Source organism: Ailuropoda melanoleuca, chromosome 11 (assembly GCF_002007445.2).
Source record: "Ailuropoda melanoleuca isolate Jingjing chromosome 11, ASM200744v2, whole genome shotgun sequence".
Lineage (NCBI taxonomy): Eukaryota > Metazoa > Chordata > Mammalia > Carnivora > Ursidae > Ailuropoda > Ailuropoda melanoleuca.
This window is the reverse complement of record NC_048228.1, coordinates 10031440-10044641: the sequence shown is the minus strand read 5'-3', so window position 1 is coordinate 10044641 and position 13202 is coordinate 10031440. Positions and strand designations below refer to the sequence as shown.

Here is a 13202-nt window from a genome sequence, read left to right as displayed (position 1 = left end):
TTAAAAGCCGTGTAATTGGACCATCGTCCTTTGAAGATAAAGTCGCCTACAGTAATCCTTTCCCGACTCCGTGACTTTTTCTTCAGAGGACAGGAATGACAAATGAATTCTGGTGCGTCCTGTGCAAGGTTATAGATCAGAAGTGTTCTGCTTGTTTGTGAGGGGAAAGACAAACAACTAAGAAATCGTTTCCGGGGGTTGTTTGGAAAATAATGAGGAAACCAGAACAAAATGGCAAAGAAACCTCTGGTTTCATAAAACGTGCAAATGTTTCAAAAGGAAAATTTCCCAAAAGTGGCTCAACTCGTCTCACCTGTATATTCCACCTTCTCCTTCTTCAAAGAGCAACAACCTGTAAACTAAATGCGCAAAGCTTCTTTGGTTTTCTATTAAAAGTTTAATTTGCAACACGCCCCAGCGTGGGTTCTAGTCCACTGTCTGGAGAAAACTGATGTCCCTCCATGGTAGGAGGAGTGCTGGCTGGTTCTCAAGGAGAGCGCCATTCATCTCCCTCTGTGACAGGGAGCCGACCCCAACAGCAGCTATAGCCACAGGTGCTCCTGTTGCTATGAACATTTGGGACACTAAAATAAATTGATGGCTCCAAAAGATTCTTCCACTCTCCCCACCACATCATCTTAATGGGGAATTCATACCACTTTGAGCTGCATTTACTGCTGAAACAGAATGATGGCTTCTAAAATTACTCTGGCACATACTGAATTGGACCCAAGTTTATTGGGTTATGGGACAACATTTTGGTTTCAGCGAAGGCCATCCTTCCAGAAGGCCCTGGATTCCAAGTCAATTATTCCTTTGTCAAACGCAGGCATGTGCATCTCTGCTTTACCTCAAAATCTCTCTTTCCTCTGCTTGAAATACCTTCATTTCTCCCAAACATGTTCTTGTATCTAAAACTAAGACCGAAGGGTATTATAGATCCCAGAAGCGAGCAATTAATACAGATCAAATCCAAAGAACAGGATCAAGGAGGGAAGACAGACAGCTGGGGGGTAACCGGCACACACACAGATGGGAGAAGTCTTACGACCTAACGGTGGCCATGCACAGAAGCTGTTGTCTATCACCCGCTGCTTATTTTCTGTCGCCCTACTATGCAAGGCACAGGACACCTCCTCCTGCCCTCCATTCTCCCAAGAAGGTCTGCTTGATGCATCAATAGTATAATGCAACATATTTCTATTTGAATAATTCCTGATGTTTGCAGAACACCTGCTCTAATAAAAGACTTTCCTACCTCTGGTCATGATTCTTCCCTTCATGTGGTTATTGCAGACTTCGGATGGGGAAATGTGAAAACACCCAGCGCGGTGACTTGCACCCACGCACACCCTTCTTAATAACAGCTGCCTCCTTCATTACACTCTCGAGGCTGCTAGCTGAAATAGTAGCGTCCCATTTTTGCAGACACGCACACCAGCCCTGGAGATTAAAGGACCTTTCAGAAAGTCACCTAGCAAGTTAGTGCTTGGATTGGACCTGGGGCTTGTTCTCCATACCCCATCCCTGCACTGGCTCCAAGTGCTGGGGCTGTCCAGGGGGGCTCTCAAACAATAGGGGAGAAGCCCTACCCCCCGCCCCAATAAGCTTGATCACCCATAATGCCCTGCATCAGGCAAGATCAGGTCGGCAAGTCACACATTGAGAATGCCTTCCCTGCAAACCTTAGGGGAAGCACTGATGGAAACCAATGGCTGCTCCAAAGCAGCCCCGGCGGTAGCAGACGGCACCCATGTCTCCCGCAGCTGGGAACCAGCTAAAGAGGACCCGGGAACACAGCATGCGAGTTAAATGCAGGAGCTCCTGAATCAGGGGACTTGGTTCTAATCCTGCCTCCAGCACTGACTATATGCTGCTGTCTTGGGCAGGTCACTAATAGCCCTCTTGCCCTATTGTCCAACTGTAACAAGGAGATAATTTAATATGTACCTCATCAGGTTGCTAAGGATTGGATAAATAAAAATGCCTCCAACACAGCTTGGCACCGAGGAAGCGCTTCGTATTTGTAAAAACAAAATAATTCAATAAAATAAGAGAGGAACAATGCCTAGGGGCAGCGACTCTTACTTGGCTTTCTTAGATCAAGTGTGCTGGTGTTAAAGGGAATTAACTACGGGATAAATGTCTGCCGGGGCTTTGTCCTTGCGGCCCACACACAAAGGCCCCTTCCGGAAGCAGCCGGGCCAGCCCGGGTGAGGATGTTGGTCGGGGAGGGCGGCCTGACCTGCAAGACAACTGCCAGGCTCTGCCAGCAGCTCCAGGGCAACCGGGGCCCGATGCCAACCAGCCACCTTGTCGGAGCTGCCGGGACTGTGGGGGCCCCTGGATTAGAATGCTGGGTGCCATCAATAGCTCCCTGCAGAGTCTCCACCATGAATACGAACTGATAACACCTTATCTACTGCTCTGAGAGAGACTTGGGGAGAGGGGGAAGGAGGAAGGGAGGAAAAAAGAACAGAGCTTTACCTAAAAAAAAATAACAATAAATTAAATTAAATACAAAATGGCTCAAAAGCAATGCCAATTACAGGCATTTGGGAGCTGAGAATGTGTTATCAGTCAAGATGCAAAACCAGATCCCCAAAGGCCATCTTGGCTCATCATTCATCACCTTGCCTGACACACACCCCTTCCCCCCCCTCCAGGTAGACTGGGCTGGGACAGGCCACGCACCAATCAAATGAAGAGGCACAGGTGTGTGGGGGGACTCTTGAGGAAAGCCTGTGTTTGAGTAACAAATACTAATGATGCTGCCAGGAGCTCCATGGTCCTCAGTGGAGCCAGCCAGCTGGGTGCTTCATTTTTCAAAAAAAGTCTCATTAAAAAGAAAAAGAAGACAGAAAGAAAAGAAAGAAAAGAAAAGAAAGGAAAAAGAAAAGAAGAAACGAAACGAAAAGAAAAGAAAGGAAAAAGCAACCCAAGACCATTGATGGGCATTCACTTCCAGCACAGGGATGAAAAGGATTATGTTGTAAATTGATTATCTGAATAGGATGCACATTATTTCACTTGGAAAAATAAATTTAGCAAAACAATATACCGAATAAAGGATAAGATGTACGCATATAAATTATATATGATGTAGACACATGTATATGAACATATACCACGAAGCATGTGCCATATTACACACTTCAATAGTATGTTTCCTGCATTTCATATATGTAGTCTGAAATATATTACCAAGAACATATATTATACACAACATATGCATTCCAGGCTCATTCTGAATCTTTAGGAGACTAAGGGTAGTTCTGCAGAAAAATAAATATTAATGAGACCTTTTTTTTCTCTCAAACTTGTTTTTGCTTTTTCTATGTAGGGGAAGAGCTTTCCCCTACTGGTTATGAAAAGAGTACATCTCACTGTAGAAATTCAGAAAAACAAAATGAAATAAAGAAGAAAATTAAAAATCTATTATCTCACTTGTTCAGAGATTACGCCTGTGATCATTTCTGCACATTTCCTTCTGGGCTTTTTTTTCTTTTTATTTACCAATTTATCACAGACATGTTTCCATGTCAGTGAACGTGGATCTACCTAATTGTGTTTAATGGTTCTAGAGAATTCCACTCTAGGGATGTGCCAAAACTCATCTACCCACTCAAATGTTATTAGATTTGCATTTGGTTTCCAATTTTTCACTGTTATGAGCAAGAGTTAAGTTTTAAAAGAATACCAAAACAAGACTGCACAAGGCATGCGTGTGTCAAAGAAAGGTTAAACCGTATGAAATCCTGCCCACTTTTATTTGTGATACGAATAAAACAGAGCAGTCATCCAGGTAACTCCAAGCAGTGGCTTCCCCAAATCTCAGCTGTTCTGTCTGCAGTGGGGACAAGTGGAAGGAAGATGGCAGGTGGAAAACGGCTTGCAAAATTCATAGTCTGTCCAGCAGCCAAGCCCAAGATCCATGCGGGGCTCTCAGCTCTGTCCTTAATGGACCAAAGCAGGGTGGAGGGTGAGGGGAGAGGGGAGAAATGCTGGGAACATAGTCACATGCCTTAATTTCTTAAATGTGTTTTTGCTGCAAGCTCTCTTGGTAACCTTTTCTGGGAGCTTCTGGTAAGGCAGTCTTTCCTGATACACCAGTAAAATGTCTCTGGCTGCCCTTGCGGACGATGTCTCTCCTTTGGTCCTCAAAGACCTTCTTTGATTATGTACACGAGTAAACCAGACAGACGTAGGCCCTGCCTTCCTGGAGCCAATGACTGAGCACAGGAGTGATCAGATGATTTGATAAAGTCATTGAACCTGTGATAAGTTCCGAGGGGTGCAAGGAATGCTGGTGGTGAGCTATATGAGATAGGGGGGTCACCAAGGCCACGCTGAGGAGTGACATTGAAGCTAAGAGCAGAGGACCAGGGAAGGCAGCCGCGCCAAGTGCCAGGCACAGAGCTGTCCAAAGGCAGGAACAGTACTTGCGAAGGCCGAGGGAGGAGAGGCCCACCCATCTAAAGGCAAGGCCAGGGCGGCTGGGCAGAGTGAGGGATAGGGGGATGGCAGGAGGGTGACCAACTCGTCCTGGTCTGCCAGGGACTTCCCTGGTTTTAAACGTCCTTGAAGACCTCTGGCCCTGGGCAAACCGAACATTGGCTGCCTTTTTGGCAGGGTGTTCAGCACAGAGACTTACCAGCAGTGGAGGAAGAGCGTGGACTTATTCTCCATTCCATGGGGGGCAATTAGGGCTTCACTCAAGCAGGGACGTGAAATCATGTCAGCAAAAGTACCACTGATTTGCACAAGGAGATAATACAGGCATCATTGTTAATTCCTTTCTTCCCCTTCCCCCTGCCTCACCCCCCTGTGCCTGCCGCCTCCCAAACCCACCCACGTCTCCAGTCTCCTTTATTACGGCCCTGGTCCAAAGCCCTACAGGGTATTGGTTAAAAGCCTGGGCTCTGAGCCCAGACAACCCAGGTTCCCATCCTGGCTCTGCCGCCTACTGGCTGGGTGACCTCCCCGAGTTGTCTGTGTACCCATTTCTTCATGTGTCAAGTGGAGGTCACGGAGGGTCATGGTGGAGACTGAATAGATTGATACACGCGTTTGGTGCTTAGCACTTTGCCAGCTCCCTACTCACAGAGCAGCTGCCTCCTGAAGGCGTGATTCTGACAGCTCCTCACGTGGCTGCCGGCTTCCACGCCCGCCCCCAGCTGTCCAATCTTCCCCATGTCATCTCCGTCAGCAGGCCAACACGACTGGGTAAACAAACCCAATATTTGTCACCACCCTCCCGTCTTCTTAAAACCCTTCAGTGACTTCCATTACTCTTGGACAAAATTCAAGCGTTTTCCTTGACCTCAAAGACCCTTTGTGACCTGAGTGACACCAGCCATTCCTCTAGAGGCTTTTCCATTTTTTTCTTTATTCTTGATCACTGGAAACGCCTCGATGGTGCTCTGACGCATGAGTTGTTGCCGCCGCTACCGCTATTACTCTGACCACTGCCATCATCATCCCTGCGTGGGACCCCTGGGTCTGCCCCGTCTGAGGACACGTGACCTCCAGCTGAGCCTTCACACACTGCCTCCCTTCCTCTCCCCCATCTCTCTCCAACTGCTCCTGTTCCCCCAGTCCACATCTCATCATTGTTCTTTAGAATTCCCACCGTGATTCCTTCATGCTGCACCTGGGAGACTCCCTCACCTGACATTCCTGTTGTTCGTTCTTCTAGGCTCCTCAGAAAATGAGGTGGGGGGGTTCAGTATTTGTATTTATTTTCTTTCCAAGATCTCTAGTTGGTTCTTTCTTAACCTCTCTCCTCTTTGACAAGCTATGTACACAGGATCCTCTCCCGGAAGGCCCGTCCCATGCTCCCCTGCACCACCAGCCCTCCTCCCTCTGCTGTGTCATCCTCTTTAAGATAGAACATGCACCGTTTAAGAAGACACACGACTCCACCTTCTCCAGCTTCTGCACTAATCGTCCGCTTCTTGGTAAAAGTCCTCGAGGAGGTTCGCTCCACTCCCTGCCTTGACACCCCTCCTCCATTCTCTCTCAAACTATGCCCGCTGGGCTTTGTCCCCTACCCTACGCCATCAGATTTGTCCCTGCCGTGGTCACCAATCTCCTGTGCGTTGCTGTGCCCAATGATCGATCGGAGTCATCGTTCTAGCTTATCAGTCAGCAGAATTTCTCACACGGGATCACTTCCAGCCTCTTAAAAGGCCTTCTTCACCTTCTTACGGTGCAGTGCTCCCCTGGGTTCTCTGACTTCACGGGTTGTGCTCGCTCGGTCTTTGTGCAGCCCCTCCTCATCTCTCCAGCCCCTGAAAGGTGTACAGACCTGGGGCTCCGTCCTGGGACCTTTTCTCTTTACATGAAGCATCTGGGTGAAACTGCCTGTCTCACGACTGTGTGTCTCCAACTGGGTTCTTTCTGCTGAACACCAGACTTCCCCCTTGACATCTCCACTTGGATGCCTCCTAAGCATCTCGAATGTCTGTCCAAAACCAAACTCTCCATCCCATCTCCAGGGACGTTCCCCTCTGCCCCTCCCTCTCTAGAGTGGTCTTTATTCTTCCAGTTGCTTGTGTTCTTTGACGCCTTTCTCTCACTCACCTCACATCCAGTAGGTCAACAAATTTTGTTGGCATTACCTACAAAAGATTTCCAGAAGCTGACCATTTCTCACCACCTTCAAGAGGTAATGGTCCAAATCACGTTGTCTCTTACCTGGGTTATTTCAACAGTCTCCGAGTTGGTTACCTAGTCTCCAGTTCTAATTCTCCATAGTCGATTTTTCCCTAACAGTCCAATTACTCCTTTTAGAATATTCAGTCAAGTCAAATCAAGCTCTTTGCCTAAAACCTTCCATGGCTTCCCTTCTTGCTCAGAGTAAAAGCCAGAGTCCTTCAAAGCCAAAAATAATCTACTCTTCCCTGCCCCCACCTTCCTAATTTATTTTCTAAGACACTCACCCTTGCTTATCCTACTCCAACCACATTGGTCTCCTCATTGTTCCCTGAAGAGTTTAGACATCCTTCTGACTCAGGGCCTTGACACCTGCTATTCCTTCCATCTGGAACATTCTTCCCCTTGATTTTCACTTGGCTTATTAACTCTCTCACTTCCTTGATGCCTTTTCTGACCATCCTATGTAAATAATATCCCCCTTCCCATTCCTGTACCTCTTAAGCTCCTTACCCTGCTTTATTTCTCACCACAACACACATCACCTGACATATATTTACTTGGTTATTATCATTTTTTTGTTTCCCCTAACTAGACTTGAAGCTCTACCAGGACCAGGCCTTAGCTTTACTTACTATTTACTCCTCAGTGCACCAACTGTGCCTAACCTATATTAGCAGCTCATTAAATACTAATGGAATCAAGGAATGGGTAAATGAAGGACCTCTGTTCTGATTTCTTAGACGCAATATTCTATGTTATCTCTCTGAGGATATTAATTATACCTATTTAAAAATCCTGTTCTAGTTTCTCTATTAACTATTTTCTCCTATGTAACTTTGTCAGTTTATTGAGTTTGTAATTCTGTAATTTCATTTTGTGGTTGGTTTTCAAATGTTCGGTTATTTTCTTTTTCTGTCAGTCATTTTTGTAATTGAAACAGATAATTATCTGGTTTTATTTAGATGGCCCACTCTGAACAAATCCAGTTGTCCCTCCATCCTCTGCTCTCTGGGCTTCTGGGACTGAATCCTAACAAACACCTGGGCATAGACAAGGAGCTGTCAGCAACTTAGAATGAAAATGAGGTCCCCAGAAGCCAGGGAAGAGAAGGTAGAGGAATGAGGAACATTAAATGATACCAATCACTCGGCTTTGGAAGAATAAACTTGTCCACACTGATGAATAAGGAAGAGGCTTATCAATCAGAGATATTCTACTAATGAAAAACATTCAGATGTGCTTACAGAAGAAAAAATCCTTTTTTTCCTATATAAGAGACTGTTGTTTCTATAAAAAAAAAAAATTATGGGCTCTTTCCCGAATGACTGATCTCCTTGGCGGAAATCCATTTTCCAGCCACCTGGGCCAACTGCTTACGTGTGCTCCCCTGAAATCAAAACTGTACTCGAATGTTCCAACAAAATCCAGAGAGGGGCTGACACAAGAGAAACAAGATGGCACTACAGTTAGATGAGTAGGCAGTCCCGTAAGAGGCTGAGATTTCTCAACCCCAAACCTCTATCCTCACCAGACTTCAATGTTGCACAAGTACTCAAAATTAGTTTCCCTTGGAAGTGCTGGCTGGTGTCCTTTTCCCCTCCCTCAGCTACTCTAGTTTGGGCTCCTCCCCAGAGCCCCATGCTTCTCTCCTCCACTGCTGGAGAAGAAAGGGCAGCTGTCAAATGCCCATAGGATAACGCATGCACAACCTTCCCGAAGCCCAGTGGGAGACGATGGGTCTAGGGGGGCACAGAAAACAATGTGGAAGGGGCAGGCCTGACTGAAGAAAGCCCACTGAGGACCTGGGCCCACGAGATGGAAGCCTGATGGAGAAGAAGAGCTGACAGGCAGGGGCAGGTGCAGAGTCCCGGGAGAGAGAGTTGATCCACTTCACAATTCCTCCGAAGGCAGAAGATGGCAGTGGAAAGATGACAACCAGATCTGCCACACTGAGCCAGACGCTGCATCCTGGGAGAGAGCCGGCTCTTGGGGTGGGGGTGGGGGGAGCTCGTGACCCTGTGCTAGGGCAACAGCTGCCCGTGAACTTCACTAGATCTCCATCTCTCTTGCTTATCTGCCCCCACAGTCCTACCAGAGTGACAAGGCTCAGCTGAATCCAATAAAGCAGCCCTAATGATGATCTGAAATGTCAAGTGCTCCTCTGCGTTAATGATGGGCATCCGGGATACTTCCCAGATGAGAGAAGACATGCTTCCCTTTGATTTAGCGTTGGAAGGATGACAGAGTGGAGGCAGTTATGATGATGAAAAGAAAGGAAGAAGCCAGGTGACAACTTCCCATCACACAGAGAAACCAACAATAGGGAATCAACAAATTATGTGTGATGTTGGCATCGCGGCAGAAGCAACAGTGGTACCACCTCCAGCAACTGCGGGTAGGACAGGCCACCTGCCACGCCATGCCCAGGCCCTTATAGCACCCTACACTTATCTTGGATGAAATAAAACCCCCAGGTGTGACGTTCAGCAGTGTGAACTCTCTGGAGAGCAAGGAAACGTGCACGTTGGCTTTCCATCACAATCCTTTTCATCCCATGATGAAAACAAAAATACGCTACTCCGAACCACACTGTGCCTGGCCTGAAAATGTCCCACGCCTTCTTGGTCTGTGATTTCCTCATCAGCAGGGGTGTATTCGCTTCCTGTGGCTTCCATCACACAGTGCCACAAACCACGTGGCTTAAAACAGGAACAATTCATAATCTCACGGTTCTGGAGCTAGAAGCCCAAAATCGAGGTGACACCAGGTTTGTTTCCTTCTGAAAACTCTAAGGGAGAATCCGTCCTGGCCTCTCTCCCAGCTTCAGGGGCCTCAGACATCTAGATGCATCCCACGGCATTCTCCTGTGACATCACACTGCCTCCCCTCGGTGCACGTGTGATTCCGTGTCCAAGTTTCCCCTTGTTACAAGGTCACCAGTCATACTTGATTAGGGCCCACTCTAATGACCTCTTTAAAAAAAAAGATTTTATTTATTTATTTGAGAGAGAGAGAGAGAGTGAACGAGAGAGAGAACCCAAGCCAGGGCGAGGGGCAGAGGGAGAAGCAGACACTCCGCTGAGCAGGGAGCCTGATTCGGGGCTCAATCCCAGGACCCTGGGATCACGACCTGAACCGAAGGCAGGCGCTTAACCGACTGAGACATCCAGGCGCCCCTCTAATGACCTCATTTTAATTTGATTCCCTCTGTAACAACTGTAGGTCTAATAAGCCACATTCTGAGGTTACGGATGCTAGCTCTTTCCACGTCTTTTTTGGAGGACACAATTCAACCTGTAACAAAGGAGTTGGTCCCTTTTGGTGAAGCTAGAGAAAACGCCGTGTGGGGCCTCCATGACCAGTGTTTTGCACAACTGTGGAGTTATTTGTGGAGGTATTTCTGCGAACACTGTTCAAATTTCATTCAGAAATACATTGAAAAACCATGAAAACATGCACTGAGATGTGAGGCACATTACTTATGAACACCAGTGAACAGCTTGTGATTCCAGAATAACGAGTTGGGTTTTTTGGTGTTTTTTTTTTGTTTTGTTTTGTTTTTTTGTCCAGTCCCAGGCGGAAAAAAACTCAAAACTCCTTGTGCCACCTCCATGCATATATTCAAACTTCTTAGTAGGTTACTGGTTTAAAATAACTGTTGGCTTATACAGGTCTTCTTTGAATTCAAGCCCTGTGCGTGACTGACTTTAAGTGTATAAGCAACCGTATAAAACTGTGTAAGTGTTAAAGTACAGGCAAGAAGGTTCCTGGAGCTTAATTGCAAGGGGCCAGATGCCCCTGCTTACAGAAAGCTCCCACTTGGCTCTGTGGTTAATCATGGGAGGGAACACATGGCATATTGACAGGATGGCACTGGGGAGAAAGGATGACATTTCTATAAAGTTTAGGTGTCCTATTAGTCAAGGCTGCAAATGACAGGCTGCAAATGACACAAATCTCAATCTAGGTGAAGTGAGAAGGGGACTTTTCCTCTACTCCACATTGTGTCTTCTTCTGTTCCTCGCTGTACGATGTCCCTGTGTCATTTCCCGTGTGCTTATGTCTGGGGTTCCCTACACCGGTTCACTCACACATTCCAACATCTTCTAACCTACAGAAAATGGAAAATCTTCTAACCTACAGAAAATGGAAATCTAAAGCTACATTTCTTAGAGTCCCCTGTGGCTAGGGTTGCCAGGTAGCCTAAGTTCTTCCTCAAGGAGGTAGCCTGGGCGTGGGAGGGGACAGGCTCCTTCAGCCGCTGGAGGCGGAAGAACTTGGTTCTTCAGAACAGCCCTGGGGACGATTCTGTCCAGGCCTCACGTTACAGGTGCTGCCCTGGGTGAAGCAGTTGCTGGATGGTTTTCACTAACAGTCTTGACTGGTTTCTCCTGACTACTGTAATTCCCGGCCAGGTAGCCTCCAAACCTAGTTTTCAAGACCTCCTGGAGATTCTGTGAACTATCAAATATGTCTCCAAAAATTTTTTTTAAAAGCCTTTCTTCTTAAAGTGGATTCTGTCATGTGCTACTGAGAACTTTAGGATACAGCAGGACTCCAGCAGATGGTACATGCCCTGATGAGTCCCAGACCCACCTCTTCGGCCACAGCTTTCTCTGAAAATGAAGACAGAGTTTTGACTGTCTCCCAGGCAACCCCTGGACTGACCCACTCTTCCACCACATTCTCTTGGCCAAAACAATCACAAGCCAGCTCGGATTCAAGGGATGGGAAAACAACCCCCCCAGCTCTCAGTGAGAAAGGCTACAGAGGCATACTGCAAAAAGAGAAAGTAAAGAATTCCAGGCACTTTTTTGCAATTAAAGTAGCACGGCTACTCACTAGATATGTGACCTTCAGTAAGTCTTCCTCTCTGGGCCTCATTTCCTCATCCATAAAATAGGGGAAATAACACATACCTCACTAATGAGGTTTGGAGGTAAGGTAAAGTCCTTAGCAGAGGGTTTGGCACACAGTGAGAACTCAAAGGTCCTTTATTACTTTTATTTTTCATGTCTCCCTGCAGTGTTTCCCACCGTACCTTTCATGTGGTTAGTATAAGCTCAGGAAGTGAGTGTGGAACAAATTCGCCGCGCACCTGGCTTGAATGACCAGCTAGAACAACGGGATTTTAATGGCTCATCATGTTTCTAGAGCTAGCACAAGTGCACGCTTCTCACACTTGGTCACAGGCCCATTTGAAATCATCCTGTTCGAGCCTGACATAGAGCCCTCTTGAAATATATCCTCCAGCTGTTCAAACACAGTCTGTCCTCTGTGCTTGGATAAGGGCAGAAGAACACAATTCATGTCCCTCTGAACAAACTGACTGGCTCGGTCTTTCCAAAAGAGAATGTGCATGAAGCCTGCTAATTAGGACATTTCAGACTCTCATTTCCAAAAGATCAAATGTCATCAAGAGTTGTGCTTAAATCTTCGGCTACTCCGCTTTATATGGTAGATTGCTTACACTAACGCACCGTGCTTGATACACCCTCTTGGTCGTGTCATCCCACACTGACTCTGGGTTTGGTAATTTGACTAGTTTTGGCCAATGGAATAGTAGCAAATTTGATACAAATGTAGACTGGAAAAGTGATTGCTTTTGTACATTTGTTCTTTTTTTTTTTATGGACTCCTGTCACCAATATGAGAATATTCCAGAGGTTGCCTGATGAGTGGATATGAGAAATATGTGGAGGACAGCTGAATGACACCAGCCAAGGCCATGTTAGATCTGCCAGGGCCCAGTGACCACAGATATGGGAGTGAGACCACTCAAGATCAGTCGTGCCTGCCCATATTAGCAAAATTACCCAGTCAATGCACAGACATAAGTCAATAAAAGTTGTCATTTTAAACCACTTAATTAATTCTGGGATGATTTTTTTATGTGGCAGTAGTTAACTGATACAAATCCATGCCATGATTTTCATTATCNAGAAATATGTGGAGGACAGCTGAATGACACCAGCCAAGGCCATGTTAGATCTGCCAGGGCCCAGTGACCACAGATATGGGAGTGAGACCACTCAAGATCAGTCGTGCCTGCCCATATTAGCAAAATTACCCAGTCAATGCACAGACATAAGTCAATAAAAGTTGTCATTTTAAACCACTTAATTAATTCTGGGATGATTTTTTTATGTGGCAGTAGTTAACTGATACAAATCCATGCCATGATTTTCATTATCAATCTTATCATGAGCCCGTTTCCTTGTCTTATACTTTCCGAGGAAAGAGAAAGAGATCATAGGTGCGTATCAGGAACCCAAGATAAGAATGTCCATTCTGAAATTAAGTATCCAGGATAAGCTGGCCAAAATGACTACATTTATTTCAAGTCCACAGGAATAAGTGAGAACTTGGAAGAGCCAAGTCACCATCTCACAATTAAACTGCCTTTAAGGGGCTCCTGGGTGGCTCAGTCAGTTAAACGTCTGCCTTGGTATCAGGTCATGATCCCCGGGTCCTGGGATGGAGCCCCACGTTGGGCTCCCTGCTCAGTAGGCAGCCTGCTTCTTCCCCTCCCTGCTGCTCCC

General features: G+C 46.5%; 1 protein-coding gene across 1 annotated transcript in view; it reads right to left on the bottom strand.

The window, feature by feature from the left end:
* Positions 1 to 3039: 3039 nt before the first annotated feature.
* LOC117804361 (putative uncharacterized protein C1orf196) overlaps positions 3040 to 13202 on the bottom strand; it is a 275627-nt gene continuing 265464 nt past the window's right edge. The window contains exons 3-4 of the mRNA XM_034671242.1: positions 5105 to 5222; positions 3040 to 4753 (exon numbers count right to left, since the gene is read on the bottom strand). Of these exons, the coding sequence (XP_034527133.1) occupies positions 4734 to 4753; positions 5105 to 5222 (138 nt within the window). The 3' untranslated portion in view covers positions 3040 to 4733. The remainder of the gene's footprint in view (positions 4754 to 5104; positions 5223 to 13202) is intronic.